The sequence below is a fragment of the Rhinatrema bivittatum genome, chromosome 10 (assembly GCF_901001135.1).
Source record: "Rhinatrema bivittatum chromosome 10, aRhiBiv1.1, whole genome shotgun sequence".
Classification (NCBI taxonomy): Eukaryota; Metazoa; Chordata; class Amphibia; order Gymnophiona; family Rhinatrematidae; genus Rhinatrema; species Rhinatrema bivittatum.
Genome location: NC_042624.1, coordinates 70,353,945 through 70,368,889, shown reverse-complemented (window position 1 = coordinate 70,368,889; position 14,945 = coordinate 70,353,945). Strand labels below are relative to the sequence as shown.

Here is a 14,945-nt window from a genome sequence, read left to right as displayed (position 1 = left end):
CAACGGTTATTGTGCTCTTCTGCTAGTAGATGGGAGATGGAGTCAGATTTCAAAGCTGACGTCACTCTAGATATACCCCTGCAGTAACCTCAGCTCTTCAGTACTCTCTTCAAAAAGCCATTGTGGATATATCTTTGATTAAATAACAGGGTTAAATTTGAGTAAAACTTGAACTGGTTCAACTAACTTCCAAACTGGATTCCGCCAGTATACTCAACCAATTAACGCTGACACCGGACAAACTGTGGGTGTCTTGAACTAGAGGTAGGACATGGCTTACCCGTATTTGCTTAGTCTCGAGGTTTGTTATCAGAGGCTCTCCTTTTCCAGGGCAGCCGTGGGCGGGATGCTGAGTCCATCTAAGGAAAACAAAATTATCAGGTAAGTAATTTCTCCATTTCCTAGCATGTAGCCAAATGGACTCAGGATCAATGGGATATACAAAAGCTACTCCCGGACAGGGCGGGAGGCTGCCCATGGCCCACTTAATACTGCCCTTGCAAAGGCTGCGTCTTCCTGGGCCTGAACATCCAGGTGGTAGAACCTGGAGAAGGTGTGTATGGAGAACCACTTCGCCGCCCGATAGATCTTGGTGGGCGATAGCAGCTTGGTTTCTGCCCAAGAGACTGCCTGGGCCCTCGTAGAATGAGCCTTAACCTGTAGATGGTAAGGGCTTCCCTGCCTCTATGAAGGCTGCCTTGGTTACTTCTTTGATCCAGCGGGCTATGGTTGCCCGCAAGGCCGCTTCTCTTTGTTTCTTCCCGCTAAGAACAAACAAGCAAACTTTTGCGCACCGGTTCCGATCTTTCCAGGTATCACACCAGGAGTCTGCCGACATTCAGGTGGCGAAGGCGTGAATCTTCCGAGTCCTTATGTTCATCCAGAGCTGGTAGTGAGATGGTTTGGTTCAAGTGAAACTTGGAAACCACTTTCGGAAGAGCTGTATGGTTCCAAGTGTGAACCTAAGGAACGGTTCCCGACAGGATAGAGCCTGTAGTTTGCAATTGCCACCAGGAATGCAGTCTTCAATGTTAAGAGGCATAGTGAAACCGCGTGTTGGTCTGAAGGAAGCCCCAGCTAGGAAGTCTAATACTAGACTGAGATTCTATAGAGGCACCGATCATTTTAGGGGTGGTCGGAGATATTTAACCCCTTTCAGAAAGCAGGACAAGTCCAAATGGGTTGATAGCCAGATACCGTCCACTTCTGCTCTGAAGCAGGCCAGTGCGGCTACCTGGACCTTGAGGGAGTTGAGTGACAACCCCTTCCTTCATACCGTCCTGTAGGAATTCCAGAATCATGGGAATCTTGGCTGTCCGCAGGAGAATCCCACGGTCCTCACCCCACGCTTTGAATACTCTCCAGATCCGTATGTATGACAGGGATGTGGAGAACTTAATGTGTAATTTTGCTTATGTATGTACCCTTTTGTAAACCGCCTAGACGGATAGTTCCCTACCCTTTGTGCGGTATATAAGCATTGTAAGTAAATAAATAAATAAATAAATAAACTTGCGTGCTCGGAGCAGGGTGTCAATCATGGCCTTTGAGTAACCACGCTTCTTCAGGCGAGTCCTCTCAAGGGCCAGACTGTAAGAGAGAATAGAGACTGATCTTTGTGGAGAATCGGGCCCTGCTGGAGAAGGTCCCTGCTTAGAGGCAGGCACAGAGGGTTCCCTGTAAGGAGTCTTTGAATGTCTGTGTACCATGGTCATCTTGGCCAATCCGGGGCTACTAGTAGAACTAGTCACCTGTGATGTTATATCTTGCGGATGACCTTGCCCAGAGGTGGAAATGGGGGGGGGGGAAGAAAGGTGTACAGCAAGTCTTCCTCTGGCCAAGTCTGGATGAGAGCGTTGATTCCTTGGGATTGTGGCTCGTCTGCGGCTAAAGAACCTGGGGACTGGGGCACTAAGATGGGTGGCCAGTAGATCCATGACTCGGAGGCCCCAGTGATTTACTATCAGTTGGAAGGCTGTGGTCAACAGCGTCTATTCCCCCGGGTCCAGGCTCTCTGCTGAGAAAGTCTGCTGAGACGTTGTCTTTTTCTGCGATGTGGGAGGCAGAGATCCCTTGTAGGTGTATCTCTGCCCATGCCATGAGAGGGTCTATCTCCAGAGACACCTGCTGGCTCTTGGTTCCTCCCTGTCGGTTGATGTAAGTAACCAGTCACGTTGTTAGACATTACTCGAATTGCTTTGCCTCGGAGTCTGTGTCTCAATTGCAGGCATGCTAGTTTAACTGCTCAAGCTTCCAAGCTGTTTATGTTCCATTCCGCCTCTTCCTTGTTCCATTGGTCCTGGGCCGTCAGTTTCTGACAGTGGGCACCCCACCCTCGCAGGCTCACATCCATAGTGAGTAAGATCCAGTTCGGTTGGGATAGGCTTACTCTTCAGCTTAGGTGGTCTTCTTGTACCCACCATGGGAGCTGAGAACATACCTCTGCTGGTAGCTGGAGGCGAATTGAGTAGTCCTGGGACAGTGGCTTCCATCGTGACAGTAAGGAGCGCTGGAGCGGTTGCATATGGGCCCTTGCCCAAGGGATGACTTCCAGGCTTGATGCCATAAGGCCAAGCAATTGAAGATAGTCCCATACCTCGGGGCGTGCATTGGTCATCAGTCGTCGTAATTGTTCCATTAGTTTCCTTCTCCTCGGGGGGAGGGAGGAAGACTGGGCTCCCAGGTACTCTAGCGATTGAGAGGGCTGCAGGTTGCTCTTGCCCGTGTTCACGACCCAATCGAGTTTCTGGGGGCGGTTGCTAGGCTGAAGGGTAGTCTTCAGAACAGGGTAATGGTGACCCAGTAACGCAAAGTGCAAGAAGCGCTGGTAATCCTGATGGACTGGGATGTGAAGGTAGGCTTCGGAAAGGTCCAGGGAGGTTAGAAACTCTCCCAGTTGTACTGCCATTATGGAGCAAAGAGTTTCCATGCAGAAGTGTAGAACCCGCAGATGATGGTTGACGTTCTTGAGATCCAAGATGGACCGGAAAGATCCTTCCTTCTTGGGAACAATAAAATTGATGGAATAGCACCCTGTAGTTTGTTGAGGCGTGGGAACCAAAGTTATTGCCTTCAGACTGAGTAGTCTTGTTAGAGTGGTTTCTACTGCCAGTCTCTTGGAATGGGAGTGGCAGGGTGACTACATAAATTTGTCTCGAGGGATGCTGCGGAACTCCAGAGAGTAACCTTCTCGAATGATGTTTAGAACCCATTTTCCGACATTATCTCGACCCATCTTTGGTAGAAGAGGGCAAGTCTACCCCCTATATCCTCTTCCTGTGGATGGGTTGGTCCATTCTCATTGTTGAGCACGGCTGGAGCTTGTCCCTGCGTCTGCTCCCCTCTTGGTCTGTCTGTTCCGAAAGGGCTGGGACCTTCCGGAGGGATGAGGTGCCTGGAACTGCGATTTCCTGTAGGGTCTAAAGCACTGCGATCCTCTGCCCTTGTTTGTTCTGGGGGAGGGACACAGATCTTTTACTCCTATCTTCCAGTAGCAGAGGCACTGGGGATTCACCCCATTTGCTGGCTAACTTCTCCAATTCGCTTCCAAAACAAGAGGGATCCTTTAAAAGGCATTTTTGTGAGATTTGCTTTAGATGTCGCGTCCGCAGACCAATTCCGTAGCCATAGTTGTCTTCTGGCTGCCACTACCAAGGCAATGCCCCTGGCTGAGGTGTGCACCAGGTCTGAGCTTGCGTCCATGAGGAAGGCTGCTGCAGGTTCTATCGTCTCATCGGTATACGTTCTGGAGTTATTTGCCTCTCTCAAGAGAAGCAAGCAAGAATGTGCCACCAGTGCGCAGCAGGAAGCAATCTGCAGTGTCATTGCTGTTGCGTCAAAGGCCTGGTTTAAGGATGGATTCCAATCGTCTGTCCTGAGTGTCCATCAATGCAGCCCCTCCCTCAAGGGGAATCGTTGTTCGCTTTGAGATGGCACAGACCATAGCGTTCACTTTCGGGAAATGCAGGCGTTCCTTGGTCGCTGGTTCTAGAGGGTGTAGGGCTTCCAAGGCCCAACCCCCTTTGAAACTGGCCTCCGGGGCATCCCATTCCAGGTCAATCAGTTCCTGGATGGCTTCCATCATTGGAAAGCAGCATGAGGCCTTCCAAAAGTACACCAAGATGGGATTCTTCTTTGGTTCCGCCATAGGGTCCGTGCCAGGAATACCCAGCGTCTTTAGAGTCTGGGAAACAAGGGCGGTAATTTGTCCTTGTGGAAGAAGCAAAGCATGGTTCGGTATGGTTCCATTCCTGGATGAATTTCTCCTTTTTCCAGGTAGTCACTCATCATCAGAGGTGTCTGGGTCCCTTATTAGGGAAGTTCTTGGTTAGGCGAGGCATGTCTCGAGGCATTCAAACCGGGCCGGATCTTGTGCTTCCGGCAGGACTTCAGCCTGAGGCGCAGCTGGGGCTGATTGCACCTGAACGAAGGCTTGCAACCCTTGGAAAAATTCCAACCAGGAGAAGGTCCCTGGGTCCATGTTAACCCCAGGGGGAGTCCGAGTAGTGGCCCCCAAGATGCCCTCCTGTGGGGAAGCCATCTTGGAGATGCCTAGGTCTGGGGAGCTATCGACAGTAGTTCCAGAACCATTTCCCGACAGTAAGGGGTCATGATTTGGTTCCCCCTGGGCTTCTTCGCAATGTTGGCACAGGCAGGACTCCAATTCAGGCTGCGTGGCTCTTATGTGGCAGGCTGTGTAAAGAGTGTGCCTTCTGGCCTTCTTGGGTGCTGATGCCATTGTCTCTGTGTGTTTGCACGCGTGCAGTTGTAAGTGCGGCTGTGCGTGTAGATATGCGAGCGGGGTGTGTGTGTCTGTATTGGACGCACGCAAGTGAGGCGCATCGGCCGTCTGGCCTACCCCACGCGTACCGCCGGTCGAGAAGGGAAAGTGGCGTCGACGACTCCCGCGTGTAAGATGGCGTCTCAAGGGTCTCCATGTGTGTAGACCCTTGCACCGGATCAGGGCCTAGCACAACCAAGGCTGCTCAACCCGATCGGTGCTCCCTAACCTCGCCAGGGACTGATTCCGAACTGCAATCTGAGCTCTGGAGACCAAAGACCTGAATTTAAAGATTTTTTTCTTACCTGGTCTCGGTGCTTACCGATCGTGTGTCAGATGGTCTCCAGCTGATGGGGGAAAGGGAATTACCTTCACCGCCACGCTCGGTTCTGCACCCGCTGCCTTTCAGCCACCCTGGGGGCTACGTCCATGCCGGAACCGGCTACTGGACCAAGGTACACCTCTGAGGGATCACCTCAGAAATTCTCAACTGGGGGGGGACGGGACCCTTAGGTATCACCGCAGGAGAGCGGGGCTCAATCTTCTTTAAGGTAAATTTTGTTTCTTCTTTGCTGTAATTCTTAACACTATTCTAGTGTGTGAGATAGTGTCCACATCTGCTAAGAGATTGAGAGATATTGAAGAGCTGAGGTTACTGTAGGGGTATATCTAGAGTGACATCAGCTTTGAAATCTGACTCTGTTTCCCATCTGCTAGCAGAAGAGCACAATATCCATTGGTCTTGAGTCCATCTGGCTACATGCTAGGAAATCTCCCACATGCTAAAATCTGGGAGTTTGGTTGTATTTGTGATTATTTTTCCATCATATTAAAACTGATTTAAACTTTTTTTTTTTTTTTTTTAACTGCCGGTTTTGTACAGCCTCAAATATCTGTTGGACTACTTTACATTTCAGCTAGTAATCCAAACCATGTTTCCATCTTTTTACGGACTATAGCACTGTGTACTTAGACTTGCCAACTTCTTCTCTTAAGACTTTGCAGCTATTGCAAATTGCCACTGCAAGGCTTAATGAGAGGAAACATTGAAAGGCTCATATTACTCTAGTTTTAAGTAAGCTTCACAGTAACATACAATGAAAAGTAATGATGGCACAAAAAGACCAAATGGTCTGTCCAGTACGTCTCTTATGGTAGTATTTGCTGCGCTGTGTAGGTTACCCCCTTGTTTCTGTTTTACTGGGCAACTAACCTTCTTGAAAATTCAGACAGTGCTGCTTGACATACACTGCTTATGTACTTTGCCATTGAAGCAATTCTATGCTTTTTCCCTTATGTATCAGTACCCCAGATTGTAAAATTCAGGGCCTGTGTTAGTTGTCTGAATCCAATTCCTCTCCCCCTGCTGTCAAAGCGGAGAACGATGTTGCATCAAAGGTATTAATTTATTTATTTATTTATTTAATGTCTTTTTTTATACCGATAGCCGTTCACACATCGTATCGGTTTACAATTAAACAGGAACCATTGGGCAGAACCCTTACATATAACATTGCATAAGAAAATGCCATACTGGGTCAGACCAAGGGTCCATCAAGCCCAGCATCCTGTTTCCAACAGTGGCCAATCCAGGCCATAAGAACCTGGCAAGTACCCAAAAACTAGGTCTATTCCATGTAACCATTGCTAATGGCAGTGGCTATTCTCTAAGTGAACTTAATAGCAGGTAATGGACTTCTCCTCCAAGAACTTATCCAATCCTTTTTTAAACACAGCTATACTAACTGCACGAACCACATTCTCTGGCAACAAATTCCAGAGTTTAATTGTGCGTTGAGTAAAAAAAAGAACTTTCTCTCCGATTAGTTTTAAATGTGCCCCATGCTAACTTCATGGAGTGTCCCCTAGTCTTTCTACTATCCGAAAGAGTAAATAACCGATTCACATCTACCCGTTCTAGACCTCTCATGATTTTAAACATCTCTATCATATCCCCCCTCAGTCGTCTCTTCTCCAAGCTGAAAAGTCCTAACCTCTTTAGTCTTTCCTCATAGGGGAGTTGTTCCATTCCCCTTATCATTTTGGTAGCCCTTCTCTGTACCTTCTCCATCGCAATTATATCTTTTTGAGATGCGGCGACCAGAATTGTACACAGTATTCAAGGTGCGGTCTCACCATGGAGCGATACAGGGGCATTATGACATTTTCCGTTTATATTCATCATTCCTTTTCTAATAATTCCCAACATTCTGTTTGCTTTTTTGACTGCCGCAGCACACTGAACCGACGATTTCAATGTGTTATCCACTATGACACCTAGATCTCTTTCTTGGGTTGTAGCACCTAATATGGAACCCAACATCGTGGGTTGCAAACAGGTTAACTTTTGGGCAGGGCCCTTACATAAAACTGAGAACAGCAAAATCACTATATACATATCATCAAAACTATATACAATAGATAAGTACATAAATAGCCGAGTCAAAGTACAAAATCGATAGGCATATTGGTTAAGGGTAGTAATCCCAAGCTTTCTGTTAAGGGTAGTAACTACTGCTCCGTACAGGTTACCCCCATGCTTATCAGTTCCCCAGACTATAAAAGTTGGGGCCCCTGTTAGTTGCTGTCTGAATCCAATTCCCTTTTCCCCCCTGCTCTGAAAATGAGAGCAATGTTGAAGTTGCATCAAAGCATCAACGCTTGGTTAAGGGTAGTACCCCCAGGCCTTCTGTTAAGGGTAGTAACTGCCACACCAGCAAGTTACCCACATGCACTCTTCCTCATTTCCTTCTTCTAGCCTTTAGGGATCCACAATGTTTATTCCATATCCCTTTGAGTTCTTTGACTGTTTTTGTCTTTAATACCTCCTCCAGAAGGGCATTCCAGGCATTCACCACCCTCTCCATGAAAAATATTTCCTGACACTAGTTCTTAGTAGTTTCCCCCGGAATTTCATTTCATGACCCCTAGTTCTACTGATTTCTTTCCAACTGAAAAGGTTGAAGTTCTTGGCTTCCAATGCAGCAAAGATCCTTTTGATCGCGTAGAAATTGCTTAATACAACTTTTCCTTGGATAAATGCACTCCCCAGAATTTGTCAACCTACTAGATCTTTTAAGATCTTCCCAGCATGGACTGGTGGATGTACCTTCTCTAAAAGAGCCACTTTTAGTTGAGAAAAGGAATTGTGCATTTTTGGTTGCAGCCCCCAATTTGGGGAACACTCTCCCTGTGACATTACAACAGGCTGAATGCACGGACTTTCAAAACCTTGTTAAAAGCTCTATTCCTAAAACAAGTCTTAGTAATATCTTAAAGCGATAGCAGAGATACAGATAATGTCCTTATTTCTCAGTGGTAGTAATGTAGTTGCAGATTTGTGTGTCTTGTCTTTTTTCTATTTTTTATTTTTTTTTTTATTATAAATGTCTATACTGTACATTGCTTAGTGCTTTTAGCCTAAGCGATTAACACATTTTTAATAAAATAAACTCAGCCCCACCAGGTAGAGAGTAGATGACTGGATGAACAGGCTGCACAGAACTACCTGTCCAAAGTTAGTCTCTTTGAGACATGTTATCCAGATGATAGTGGGAAATGAAGGTCTGAACTAAAATAATTAGTTTTAGAAATGTCTTCAACAGAAGTGACCCTGAGATCAGCCACTGAAGTTACCATAGTTCACACTTGATGAGCCTTGTCAGACTAAGTAACCCAAAAGCCAGTTAATGCATAACAATGTGCTATTCAGTCTGCTAGCCAACTGGATGGAATTCATTTGGCTATTGAACTTCCCAATCTATTGAAATCAAAGGACACGAACAGTTGAGAAGCTTTACAATAAGGTTAAGTCCTCTTTAGCCAATATACCAGGGCTCTTACTGTACAGGAGCAAAGAGCCCATTTTCCTTTGTGTGCATGAGGTCTTGGAAAGCCTGTGGGTAGTACAATAGCTTGGATTAAGGTGAAACACAGAAACCCACTTTCAGAATGAACTGTGTGTGAGTTCATAGAACCACTATTATGAAAAAACTGAAAGTAATGTGAATATGAAATCAGATCCTGTAGTTTACTCACTCTTCACGCAACAGTGAAGGCTATGAGAAAAATTCCAGGAGAGAAACTTCAAGTCCATTATCTCAGTGTTCGAAAGTAGGTTTCATAAGTTGAGTTAAGAGTACATTGAGATCCCCTAAGGCAGTGGACGCTTAGTGACTGAAGTTTTGGAATGCCAGGGTCCTTTCATGAATTTTGATAAAGAATGGAGAGGGACTGGAGACTTCCACCCGCTGGTGATATGTTGCAATGGTGCCAAGATGAAATTTAAATGAAGAGGTGCTAAGGCCCTGAAGCAAGTCCCATGGATCATAGGAGAAGGAATGCAGCTGCCTGGTCCTACGCCAAGTCGAGAACCTCTATTTGAAACAGTAGGATCTTCTGGTCAAAAGATTTTCTGGCAGAAATCAAAATGTACTCCAGCTTTTGGGGGAAGAATAAGGACATTATTGTACACTCAAAATCCATGTCATGAGGGCCAGCAATGACAATTCAGAGGGCAGAGCCTGCCTTCCTCCTGTGTGATGAGAGTTGGAGATGTCCCCAATGATGCTGGAGACTCAACTATTAGACAAGCTATATATTGATACCATACTTGCTGTTGCTTCTGGATGTTCTTGGCAATTAAAGAAATCAGTGGGTATGCGTAGAATAGAGGATTGTTCCAGTCTAGCATAAAAGCATCAGAACTGAGCTGTAGCTGCTTAGATGCATAGAGAATAACTTCTTGACCAATCTGTTGTCTTCTGAATTCCTCCAATTACAGAATAAGTTACCCACATTTTCTTGATCCAAGAATCAACTGCATAGTTGAGGCGATCTGCTGAGGCAGTCTGCCAATGTGTTCTGGTTTTCAAGAAGGTAGGATATATGGAGAAGGGCACTGATGTCCTGCCCATAACCAGATTTGGAGGGCCTCCTGCCAGACAGGGTAAGAGTCTGTCCTCACTGCTTGTTTACATAGAACATGGCCACTTGTCTGTCTATCTGGTTCAAAATTTGTTCGCTCAAGAGAAAGTTGACCAGGAATCCCAGGGACTGGAAGTGACATATGGTCTTCAAGGAAATAAAGTAGTCATGATGGGGATGGACCAGTCAACAGCTGATCGTTCAAATATGGGAACATGAGGACTCCCTGCCAAAGCTGTGCTGTCACTCCCAGAAAGCATTTGGGGGGGGGGGGGCAGTGAATGTAGGTATATCCATAAGCATTCTTCATATCCACAGCACACATCCATCTCCCTGATTGCATAAAAGGAAAATTGTCTGGAAGGAGTTCATCTTGAACCTTTCCAAAACATGCTTAAACTCCGCAAGTCCAGAATAGGTCTTAAAACCCCCTTTCTTGGAGATTGGGAAATGAATGCAATAGAACACCTGTCCACACTCTGAAGTTGTGACAGTTTCTACTGCCTTCTGCTGGAGGATCAACTCCACTACCAGCTCCATGAATTGAGAAAGGTCAGAGCTGAAGTCTTTTGGATTGGGACAAGACAATGGAAATATAATTGGTAGCCATATGCCAGTTTTCAGGCTACTTGGTGGTAGGGAGTCAATCTGGGAAGAAGGCCAGAGTCCATATCTTCACCACAGGTGGCAGACCTCAAAGTCACCAAAAACTGGTCCCGGGCTGAGGCTGTCTCTATTGCCGAAGCCTTGCTCTCCAATATCCCCAGGAAGGCAATTGCTGAATAGTGAAGCTGCTGATGCTGAAAAAAAGAAAAGGTTCCTCTGGTAGAATGGATGCTTGAAGGGGAAAAGCTGGCATCTGACTGAGGCCAGCTGGTCCACCACCAGAGCTGACAGCAATTTAAAGGTGGATTGATGTCCTTTTTTAAACCCAGTTACACTGCCATAACCACATCCTCTGACAATGAATTCCAGAGCTTAACAATGCACCGAGTGAAAAAGAATTTTGATTTTAAATGAGCTACTCGCTAACTTCATGGATTGCCCCCTAGTCCTATCATCAGAGAGTAAATAACCACTTTATATGAATCTGTTCAAGTCCTTTCATGATTATGTAGACCTATCAAATCCCCCCTCAGTTGTCTCTTCCCCAAACTGAACAGTCTTATCTTCTTTAGCCTTTCCTCATAGGGGAAACGTTCTATGCCCCTTATTTTGGTCACCCTTCTCTGTAATTTCTCCAGTGCAACTATCTTTTCTGAGATGTGGCAACCAGAACTGCACACAGTATTAAAGGTATGGTCTCACCATGGAGCGATACAGAGGCGTTATGACATCCACCATTTTATTTGCCATTCCTTCCCAATAATTCCTAACATTGTTTGATGTTTTGATAGCCACAGCACACTGAGCTGATGATTTCAATGTATTATCCACTATGATGCTTAGATCTCTTTTCCTGGGTGGTAACTCCTAAGATAGAACCTATCATTGTGTAATTACAGCAAGTGTTATTTTTCCCTATATGCATCACCTTGCACTTGTCCACATTAAATTTCATCTGCTATTTGGAAGTCCAATCTTCCATTCTCACAAGGTCTTCCTGCAATTTATCACAATCCGCTTGAGATTTAACTACTCTGCATAATTTTGATTCATCCGCAAATTTGATCACCTCACTTGTCATATCCCTTTCCAAATCATTTATAAACATATTGAAAAGCACTGGTCCAAGCACAGATCCCTGAGGCACTCTACTGTTTACCGTTTTCCACTGTAAAAACGATCATTTAATCCTATTCTGTTTCCTGTCTTTTAACCAGTTTGCAATCCACAAAAGGACATCGCCTCCGATTATCCCACGACTTTTGAGTTTTCTTAGAAGTCTCTCATGAGGGACTGTCGAATGCCTTCTGAAAATCCAAATATACCACATTTACCGGTACATCTTTGTCCACATTTTTTTTTTTTTTTTTGAAGGGGTGAATAAACAAGTAGGAGATTTGTGCAGCAAGACTTCCCTGGCTGTGTCGCATTAAACAATGTCTATCTAAATGTTTTGTGATTTTATTCTTTATAATAGTTTCCATGATTTTTCCCGGCACTGAAGCCTTGCTCACTGGTCTATAGTTTTGCGGATCACCCCTGGAGCCCTTTTTAAATATCGGGGATACATTGGCCACTTTCTAGTCTTCAGGTACAATGAATAATTTTAATGATAGGTTACAAATTAATTGAAATAGGTCTGAAATTTTCATTTTTTTAGTTTTTTCAAAACCCTGGGGTGTAGTATACCATCTGGTCCAGGTGATTTACTATTTTTCAGTTTGTCAATCTGACCTACCACATCCTCCAGGTTCACAGTGAATTGGTTCAGTTCATCTGAATTGTCACCCTTGAAAACCATCTCCGGAACAGGTACCTCCCCAATATCCTCTTCAGTAAACACCAAAATCCACTACTTATCCTTGGGATAAGCAGCTTGGAATCTATATAGCTATCCTTTGAGATTCTGTCAGGTACTTATGTGATGGATTGGCCACTGTTGGAAACAGGATACTGGACTTGATGGACATTTGGTTTGAACCAGTATGGCAAGTCTTATGTTCTTTATGTATGTATGCACAGCTATGTATAAACTATGCTGCAGTAATGGCCAGCTCCAAGGTGCTTCATAGGCGTTTCACTGACACTTCCTGAACTTCACTCTGATGGATGGTGCAGACTGCACCTCCTCCAACTCAAACTCAACAGCAAGGCTCCTGGGATTATGGGCTGAAGTGCTTCACTTGGTCACAGCTGACGGAGTGCCTTTGTGCCTTGGCGGGCCGCCATTGAGTCAACTGTGCCTTCAAATGCAGGCCCTTCGCCAAGGACACAGACTTTGAAGGGACAAGGAAAAACAGATGATTTGGCTCCATGGGAATCTTTCATACTATGAATGAAGACAGGATTTGCGCTGATGAGGCTATCCTTGTCTTTGCACCAGGAAGGAGCCCCCATGTGCTGCTGGTACCCCTCTCTTCAGCTCTAAGGAAGACTACCTTGAAGGGGTCCCTCAACTCACTTGGGTTCTTCTTGGCATTTGACCCAGTGCTGTAGGCTTCCATTCCCGATTCAATCTGTAAGGCAGATCCAGAAACCATCACTATGATGGTAGGGGTGGGGGCGGTGAAGCTTTACAGGATCGAGATAGGGATTTCCATTTCTACTTGGGGAGGGGGAAAATCTGGCCACTGCTGTAACAGAAGAATCATGATCTGAGCACAGGAAGCAGTGGCAAAGAGCACGAGTGTCTGATGAATATTCAGGATATAGGTCAAAGCCGCTGACCACCAGCTTCTCAGCCTTGAATTTTTCCATTTTTAGGGGGGCTATTTTTCTAAATAATTTAAATGTTCTGTTTGAGATGTTGCCAAGGGAGTGGCAAACAATGAAAAAGTAACAAGACAGTGCACAGAACAAAAGGTCCCTAAAAAGTTAAATTGTTGGAGAGAGACACGCTTCCAGGTGGTAGCTTGAAGAAAGACTGAAGGGTTCATGAGGCAGTGTGTGCACAGGAACTCCCGTGCATGCCTAGTTAAGTCTTTACTGAACTCAGATCTGGATCCATGTCATCCAATGACATCACCACACGAAATGGCCATGTCATGCTTATTTATTTTTCATTTATAGCCATATTTTCCATGGTCCTAAGCAGCTCACAGTAAGACATTCATAAAATCAGTGTTAAAATATTAAACTCTAAAAACAAACTTAAGAAAAACTGATACAATGCTTGCTTGTTGACAGAGAATAAGTAAGAAGAATGATTTGCTGGAGAGGATAAACAGAAAAATAATTATAAAGAAAGCCAAGTAAAGTTACACATTGCTAGGGGTAGAAGCAAAAGTAAAAATGTTGATGCTATTCCACATATTGTTTAATAAGAGCTTGGAGAAGGATGTTGAAATATCAAAACACTAAAATATAAGAACACTATTTTACCTGGTAGACCTTTGACCTCTGCCCTGTAAACCCATCCCAAAGGATGACGGTGCCTTCATAGTCACTGCTGGCTAACAGGTTCTTGTGGTAGCTACTCCAGCTGATACAGCTTTACAAGAAAGAAAAATATAAGTCATTGAAAATCTTTGGCTGGAATCAAAGCAACTTAAACCGCACATGACAAGAAAGAGGCCAACAGATTAAAAACTGCAACATGCTCTTTTGTAATGTGTCCATGTCATAATAGCCTTGTAAAGGCATTTGTTTTGTCAAATTTGTGAAACTAAATTAAAAAAACAAATATTTTATCTATTACAACAGTATTAATATATTCTAGCCTATGCTTTATTTGAACATTACAGCTGTTGAAGTGAACTTCTAGCTTCTGATCTCCATATTTCATCAAGCATGTTCCAATATCTATATTAAGAACTCTTGCATGTATTAATTATAAAATAATGCAGTGCCTTATGACAAGGTATGTTCCTCAATCTAAAGCAATTTTTTTTTTTAAATGAAAAGTTTCTCTAGCTTCATTTCATGCCATTGTCTTCTAATAACAGCTCAAAGCAGCATTCTTATTTATAACAATATGCTAAAAATGGTTAGTACTCCATTAATCAAAACACAAATAGGCCAAAATCCATTAAACAAAACTCATCAGGTATATATTTGTTATTTCAACTTATAAGGAGGAGATAGTATGACGACCACCCTTTTCAGATACTATAAATTAAGCCTAAGTGTTATAACAGCATCTAGAAGCAACATATAATAGAACATATCCACAAGAGCATTCTAGTCTGCCAGTTTTCCATGTTCCAACACCAATATCAAAGACCTTTTCTGATCGCTGACATTACCCTTGCTTCCCTGCAGCAAAGGGTGCTCTGTGCTTATCCCATGCTTTCCTGAAATCTGATATCTATTTGCTTCCACTAGTTCTACTGAGATATGCATCCACCACTCTTTCAGTGAAGATATTTTCCTTCAGGGTGAGTTACTTAAGTGATTACCCTCCTGGCATGCATAAAGAAATTGTATGTTTATTTGCTTTTAGTTAATTGCTATTTTTCAGTTTTAGCTGCCAATACAAAATAAGCAATTAAGTAGCTTACTATTTACTATTCCAAAACAAATGGGAAAGAGGGGAGAAAAGCATAAACAGGACCAAGACTAAAATGAAAGTTAAACTGTTTAATCACATCTTGTATTGTATATAGCAGCCTAAAAAATGATAAATATATGACCA

General features: G+C 44.2%; 1 protein-coding gene across 2 annotated transcripts in view; it reads right to left on the bottom strand.

The window, feature by feature from the left end:
• COP1 (COP1 E3 ubiquitin ligase) overlaps nt 1-14,945 on the bottom strand; it is a 440,422-nt gene that overhangs the window by 228,757 nt on the left and 196,720 nt on the right. For both annotated transcript variants that reach the window (XM_029618041.1, XM_029618042.1), the window contains exon 13: nt 13,694-13,802. In XM_029618041.1, the coding sequence (XP_029473901.1) occupies nt 13,694-13,802 (109 nt within the window). The remainder of the gene's footprint in view (nt 1-13,693; nt 13,803-14,945) is intronic.